A 7,777-nucleotide genomic window follows, 5' to 3' on the forward strand; every position below is an offset into this window, starting at 1 on the left:
AACGATGACGGGTGAAAGAAACTCCTAATGAACGTTTTAAATTTGTTATGCATACTTCCGCATCCGCAAGATGGCTGCCTCCACTGCGCTTCGGATTCTCGAGCCAAGGCATAATCAGGTTTTCAACATAATACGTACTCGTTTATTGACAACACCGGCTTTAAATGGAAGTGTGTGTGTGTGTGTGTGTGTGTCATACTTTTTGACGTCAATTAATTAAGTACTATTCAAATGTACCTTATAACCCTTTAGACTGCTGAGACCCCTTAGACCAGTGTTTCCCAACTTTTTTCGCTATGTGGCCCAACTGGCTTTTGACCTGACATGTCATGGCCCAGTGGGGGTCATAGCAATTTTTGGAAACCAAGGAAATGTCAATAAGAACCACAACCTCATAACCTCAAATAACACCTCATTGTGCCTCACCCAATCACCATCAAACCTTTTGTCCGCCCCATCCTTCCCTTTCTCCGAGCTATTCTGAAATCTCTGACACACCTCCAACAGCTCTCCCTACCTCTTCCACCTCTTCCACATCTTCCACATCTTACCCGACCCCTCCTCCCCCCTGTTCTGTATCCGATGCTCCTCCTCCCTCTTCATTAACGGTATGGACCTCAAACATCCGGGGCCTTCATACAAACTTAACTGATCTCTCCATACAGGTTGCTTCTGACAAACCAGACGTGATCTGCTCAACAGAAACTTTCCTCCTTCATGATGTCTCTGATTCCTTAGTATCTCTCCCGGGTTACTCCCTCCTCCGGTATGATAGACCTGAGCCTCGTCCTGGAGGCGGGGTTGCTATCTTTATCAAAAACTCTCTTCCTCACTCGCCCTGCACTGCACTCTCTCCACCTCACCTCCAGGAATACCTCTGGCTACGGCTTCCCCTTCGCTCCCACCTCTTGTTCATATGTGTGTTGTACCGTCCACCAAACGGTGATGACTCCATGTACATCTCGCTGTCTGATAATATGGACCAACTTCTATCCACTCATCCCAACTCCTCTCTTCCTCATATGTGGTGATTTCAATTGTCACCATGCCAGTTGGCTGGGTGTGGGTACCTCTCTCACCAGCCATGGCTCCTCAGCAAAGGACTGCTGCGACTCACTGGGACTGACACAATCTGTCAATTTCCCGACCTGGATCTCAGTCAACGGAGCATCTTCTCTTCTGGACTTGGTTATGACTAACTTCCCTGAAAATGTCCGCTGCTCTTCTTCTGCTTCAATCGGCTCATCTGATCATGTGCTTGTTAAAGTGGACATCTCTCTGACCATTCTCAGGGAGCCTCCTCAGCGTCGACGAGTCTGGCATTCCACTCAGGCCAACTGGCTCGGTCTTCAAGCAGCCATCAATCATCTGGACTGGTCTCCCATCTCTACCACCTCTGACATCAACTCATCCTGGGAATTCTTCCAAAGTAAATTGCTCTCTCTCAATCACAGATTTATCCCATCTCGTCTTCAGTTGTCATACCCCTCCTCCCATCCATGATACACGGAATCTTGTGGTGAGGCTGTTGCCCAGAAACAACTTGCCTTCATCTCCTGGAAAGCAAATCCAACAGAAGGAAATCTCATTTCCTTTCACAAAGCCCAAAACAAGTGTGTGTCCACCCTCAGGAGAGCCAGGAAACAATATCTCTCCGTTCTCAAGACCGAACACTCTTATCTGTCTCCCTCTTCCAAATCCTGGTGGCGTCTGGTCAAATCTGTATCTGGTGTTTGTTCCCCCTCCATCCCATCCCTTACCTCAAACGGCTACACAGCTGACTCCACACGTGAAAAAGCTGAATGCCCCAACTCTGTGTTTGCCTCCAAATCTTGTGTCCCAAACCCATCCCTCTCTGTACCCACCATACCCAGTCGCACCCAGCTGCTCCTGGACTCTGTGTCCTTTCCTCCTGACAAGGTGGAAAAGTTTCTGTCAACCCTCGACTCTGATTCTGCAACTGGACCTGACGGCACCAGCCCACAGGTCCTAAAATCCTGTTCTTCCGCTCTTTCGCTCCCTCTCTCTGTTGTCTTCACCCTCTCTTTTGCTCAAGGTCAACTGCCATCTGCTTGGAAATCAGCCAACATCACCGCTTTACACAAAAAAGGTGCAAAAACAGATCCTAGTAACTACAGACCAATCAGCCTTCTCCCAATTATCAGCAAAGTCATGGAATCCATCATTGCTTCGGATATGAAATCTTTCATCTTCTCCAATGGCTTGATCTCTGATCATCAATTTGTTTTCAGACCAGGTCACTCTACTCTGGACATGCTGCTTCTGCTGTCTCAACAATGCATGGAGGTCTTCAATGCCAAACAGGAAATTAGAGCTGTCTCCCTCGATATAGCATGTGCCTTCGATGCGGTCTGGCACCCCGCTCTGCTCACCAAACTTTCCTCCTTTGGTATCCATGGAAATCTCCACGCATGGCTGGCGGACTTCCTCTCTAGTCGTAGGCAACGTGTGGCCCTCAATGGGTTTCTCTCATCTCCTCTTCCTGTTCAGGCTGGAGTTCCCCAAGGCAGTGTTCTGGGCCTTGTGCTTTTTCTGGTCTTCATCAATGATCTCTCCGACTCTCTTGAAAATCCTCTCAATCTCTTTGCTGATGACTCCACTCTCTGCCGCTCCATTCCTCATCCCTCAGATCGGCAGTCTGCAGCCTCCTCCCTCTCTGCAGACCTGGACAAAATCACTGACTGGGCAAACAAGTGGAACATGTCTTTCAATCCTGACAAATCTCACTCTCTTACGATGTCTCTCCGAAAAGACCGACTGGACAACCCTCCCATCCACTTTCTGAATAATCCTCTCCAAGAAGTTCTGTCACTCAAGCTTTTGGGTCTGACTATCTGCCATGATCTTTCTTGGGAAAACCACATTTGAAATCTGGCCTCCAAAGCCAGTCGCCGACTGGGCATCCTCCATCGTGCGAAGTCCTTCCCTGGCACACCTGAGCTCCTCACCACATACAAGGCTTTCATCCGCCGCTCAATGGAATACTGTTCTCACCTCTGGGCTGGTGCTCCTGCCTCACACCTAGCTCGTCTTCACGCTGTTGAAACCAAAGCGTTCAGAATCATTGGAATCTCCCGTGATGAAGCTATCTCCGAGGGCCTTTCACTTACTTACCGCAGGCAGGTTGGTGGTCTTTCTGTCTTCTACCGACTCTTCTCCGGCTCTGCTCTGTCCCCCAAATATTCCTAAAGGTCGCACAAGATCTGCCTGCAACCCTCTTATGGTTAAACTGCCAAAATCAAGACTCTCTGCTCACATTCACTCTTTCATTCCTCTTTTCACCCGCCTCTGGAACAAACTTCCCCACTCCATTCAATCCCACTCCTCCCTCCAGATCTTTAAAACAGCTGTTCCCCACCATCTCTTATCTTCCCCCATCCAAAACCTTCATCTGTTCTGCCCCCACTAATTTCACCCCAAATCCTCTTTTTTGAAATACCAACTTCTTTGTACCAACCGCCTCCCCCCAAGCCCTCTCCCTCCCACACATTCCCGATGTCCCTCACAAATGTTGTGTTTATGTGCTTCCCCTTCTCTCCCCATCTTGTCTACCGCTCCCCTTTTTATACACTTCGTTTGTTTGTCTGTTTGATTTGTTTGTGTGATAAATGTTAGCTCTTTCACGAGCCTTGATTATGTATACAAAAAAAAATAAAAAAATAAAAAAAACAACAACTTAATTCAATTTAGACTTTAAGAGTATTTAATGGAACAATATTTCTCATTCGAGCAATTTCTTTGTGAAATGAATTAATGCGAGTAAAGCAAAGCAAATTTATTTGTGACAAAGGGTCTTGCCAGAAATTTTTAGAACAGAACATCAAGAAAATCGATTGAAAAGGCAAATGAACACTTCAGACTTCAAGGCTTTTCATAAAAAACAAATATTTATTTTAAATTAAGAAATGAAACTCTATTAACACATTGCAATAATAACCAGGAAAAGAAAAAAATATTTGAAAACTCATCTCCAGGGTGCTTTGCTTGTGGGCTGTAACACAAAACATTGCAGTATCTGCCAATTGAAAAAAACTCAAACCAGTTTAACCTAAAGCTACTTTAATGAGAGATGTTCTCCTGAATGTTCTGCACCAGTTTCCAAATCCTATGTTCTGTTGTAGAAAGCGCACATCTAAGATCTGCCTCACATTCAATGTGGTTCCGAGCCTTTGTCTTCAGCTGCACCAACGTTGAAAAGCCTGATTCACAAAGATAAGTTGTTGTAATGGGCAGGAGTTTCCTTAGGCATTCCTTTGCAATGTTGGGGTAGCTTCCGATCATTTTTGGCCAAAACTCAGACATAGAGGAAGCTTCAAAGACATCTCTGCATCCAGAATCATTTTGAAATTCAATCAGTTCATCTTGCAGGTCATCCTGGATGTCACTGACTTTAACAAGAAAAGGATTCCTCATGAGCACCAGTCCTTCTCTCCCAATTTCTGGAAAGTACGGCCGAAATTCTTCTCGGAGACAGCTGAGGTGTGTCACAACATCCTTTGCAACGCCAGGATCCAACGGCTCATTAATAGTGACTTCTGAAAGAGATTCGAACATGGTAAAGTTCCCTTCCTCAGCCTTTCGTTTCCAGTTTTCAAGCTTCTGTATAAATGCCCTGAGTGTCAATGCACTGAATGATAGTTGTTCCCTTTCCTTGCAGCTTTAGATTCAGTCTGTTCAGTTGATCAAAAATATCCACAAGGTATGCGAGGCGAAAGACCCACAACTTTTCATGGAAGGAAGCCTCAAGTTTGTGCTTTTCTTGCATCTGTAGGAAACTCTACATCTCTTCTCGGAGTTCAAACACTCGTGCCACAACATTTCCTTTTGATAGCCAACGCACCTTGGTGTAGTAAAGCAGGTTCTTATGCTCTGAATCCATTTCTGTGCACAATTGCTTGAACAGTCGGAAATTCAAAGCACTGCTTTTCACGTAGTTCACAATTTTGATGACTTGTTCAAGAACATCCTGAAGATGAGATGGAACGGTTTTTGAAGCAAGAGCTTGCCAATGAATCAGACAATGAACAGAAATGATGCCTGGAGATAGATTTCGAACAAGCGCTTGGAAGCCACTTTTGCTACTTGAATAGCTGGGGCGCCATCGGTGCACACTCCACAGAGATTGTGCCAGTTCAGCTCCTCATGGTCAAAGAACTCTGTTACTTTTTCCATCACATCCACAGCTCTGGTATTTCTTTCGAGAGAACGGCAGAATAAGAATTCTTCCTTGATGGAATCACCCTTCACATACCGAACAAAGGCAAGAAGCTGGGAACAGGATGAAACATCTGTGGATTCATTCAACTGAATTGAGAACAATCCAAATGCAGCATCTTTGATTTCAGCAATCACCTGTTCTTTTATGTCGCTAGACAAGTCAGCAATCCTCCTTTGAACCGTATTATTTGACAGAGAAGTTTGGTTGAACTTTTTTTCAGCTTCTTCTCCAAACAGAATCCTAGCCATCTTCAGAGTACATGGCTTGATCAGAGTCTCTCCGACTGTGTGAGGTTTCTTCTGTTGCACAATGAGGAGGTTGACGGCATAAGAAGCCTCCGTAAGACGCTTGTTTTGCTGAAATATTGTTCCACTTTGATCCAAGCGCTGGTGCTTCACGTTCTCTTCCATTCGCTTGAAGAAGTCCACATCTTTTTCTTGATGATGTGGATGAATCCTCTCCAAATGGAGCTTCAACTTCGATGGCTGCAACGATTGATTTCCGAGAACTTTCTGGCACAGGACGTATTGTCCCTTTAATTCTCCACGATCATGTAAGGATGTGAATCCAAACTTTATGTATTGCTCATCATATCCTCGTTTTGTCATTTCAGAAGGGTTTCTGGAAAGAAAAAAAAAAAGGGAAAATATAAAAAATCAAGACTAAAAAAATATGCAGGGAATAGTGGGTGGCTACCACTGGCCACCACCAGCACACACAGAATTGAACTCTTGTTTTAGGCCTTGTGCGTGAAAAGATTATATTATTTGAGCAAATATTGGACAGTCTCTGTGGCCCACCTGGAAAACGTGCTGTGGCCCACGGATTGGGAATCCATGCCTTAGACCTTGGAAGACCCTTTAACACAGATGACCCAGATGACCCAAAAGTCCTCAAGGACCCAAAAGACCCAAAAGTCCCTGAGGACCCAAAAGACACAAAAGTCCCCCAAGGACCCAAAAGTCCCCAAGGACCCAAAAATTCCTTGATGACCCAAAAGTCCCTGATGACCCAAATCACCCAAAGGTCCCCAAGGACCCAAAAGTCCTAGATGACCCAAAATACCCAGATGCCCCAAAAGTCCCTGAGGACCCAAAAAACCCTCAAGGACCCATAACACCCAGATGATCCAAAAGTCCTTGATGACCCAAAAGACTGATGACCCAAAAGTCCCTGAAGAGCCAAAAGTTCACGAAGATCCAAAAGCCCCCAAAAGACACAGATAACCAAAAAGTCCCAATGAACCAAAAGTACCCAAAAAACCAGGATGATCCAAAAGTCCGTGAGGACCAAAAAGACCCAGATGACCCTGATGACTGAAAAGTCCCCGAACACCCAAAATTCACCAAAGACCCAAAAGTTCCCGAAGATCCAAAAGTCCCCAATGAAAATTTGGTCCAATGGACCAACAGGCCCCCTAGTTTAATAAGTTTTGAACTGACATTTAGTGATCCTTTCATCTTTGTTTTGGCATACTGCATTGCCTGGAGTGGTCAATGGTCATTAATTAATGTTTAAATATAAAGATCCTAGTTTCCTTATGTCTATGCCCTCTTACCTATGGCTACTGGGATTGGGGATTTGGGAGAGGAAAGTGTAAGCAGGGGGTGGGGGAGAGGGGGGGGGGAGGGTGGGGGGAGGGTGGGGGAGGGAAGAGGGAAAATTGTTATTAAAAAAAAAAAATTATGCCAGACACCCTCAGTACACCACAAGTAAGCACGTCTATAAAGTTTGTACTGCAACATTTGTAAATCAGTAGTAGATCATCTACTCGAATATTACAAGAATTATTCAGACGGTGTATTTCTCAGCTGGGCCTCTCTCAATGGCAATGACTGGAGTTTTACTTGGTGCAGAATCCTTTGTTATCATTTGTTTCTCCAGTTTATTTCTCCAGTTAAATATTTACAGATACTCTCTGAGAGCGTGTTCTCTCGTACTCAACCGAGGCCATCGTAGTTTGGCAAGGCCACGCCCTTCTCCACGCCTACTCGATCAACCCTGAACCTTGCTATGCGCATGCTCAGGTAAGAAAGCGTGTCACGTGTACAGTGTGTTGGACTAATGTCTTTCTGATGATTTATAGTGACTGTATTTTTGTCTGGCGAGAATCTACTCAAGTATCACCGAGGTCTTCTGATTTCTCAGAACCAGGATTTGGATACGTTAGATAAATACTTATATCTTGTCTTCATAAAGTACTTCATTGAAGTTAATTTTACAAAACTATTATCAGAGAGTGTACTGGCACTGTCCACTCTACGTACTAACGTAGGGATGACGTGGATAAAAAATGCCGGCCCCACCCTCTGATACAAAACAAAAGTTGGGGTATCTCTTTGTACTCTCGTAGTAGTTTATCGAGGACACTTGCAGTTTGAGTGTACTAGGGCATGCCCGTACGTGGGTGCCCGTTCCTTGCCAAAAAAAAAAAAAAAACGCTACCCGTACGCTCTACCCCGCCCGTACGCCCGTACGCCCGTAAACAAAAAAAACAACGCTCTTCGCTTCCGCCCTTCGCTCTGGGAGAAATAATGC

General features: G+C 45.1%; 1 protein-coding gene across 1 annotated transcript; it reads right to left on the reverse strand.

Moving 5' to 3' along the window:
- Positions 1 to 4,080: 4,080 nt before the first annotated feature.
- LOC137424979 (zinc finger BED domain-containing protein 5-like) lies at positions 4,081 to 6,077 on the reverse strand. Its single transcript, XM_078772460.1, has 5 exons — positions 6,040 to 6,077; positions 5,374 to 5,860; positions 5,104 to 5,289; positions 4,862 to 4,987; positions 4,081 to 4,620 (listed from the first exon to the last, which is right to left on the reverse strand). The coding sequence occupies exons 1-5, from the start codon at positions 6,075 to 6,077 to the stop codon at positions 4,081 to 4,083; spliced, it is 1,377 nt and encodes a 458-aa protein (XP_078628586.1).
- Positions 6,078 to 7,777: the final 1,700 nt, after the last annotated feature.

The sequence above is a fragment of the Myxine glutinosa genome, chromosome 1 (assembly GCF_964187855.1).
Source record: "Myxine glutinosa chromosome 1, kmMyxGlut1.1, whole genome shotgun sequence".
NCBI classification, from domain to species: domain Eukaryota; kingdom Metazoa; phylum Chordata; class Myxini; order Myxiniformes; family Myxinidae; genus Myxine; species Myxine glutinosa.

Excerpts from the sequence above, each read along its gene's own strand:
- LOC137424979 (XM_078772460.1), bottom strand. The coding sequence starts at position 6,077 with ATGGATTCCCAATCCGTGGGCCACAGCACGTTTTCCAG. Across the intron at positions 4,988-5,103 it reads ATGGCGCCCCAGCTATTCAA|GATGTTCTTGAACAAGTCAT; the intron begins GTAGCAAAAGTG and ends TCTCATCTTCAG. Across the intron at positions 4,621-4,861 it reads ACCTGCTTTACTACACCAAG|AAGCTTGAAAACTGGAAACG; the intron begins GTGCGTTGGCTA and ends GCATTTATACAG.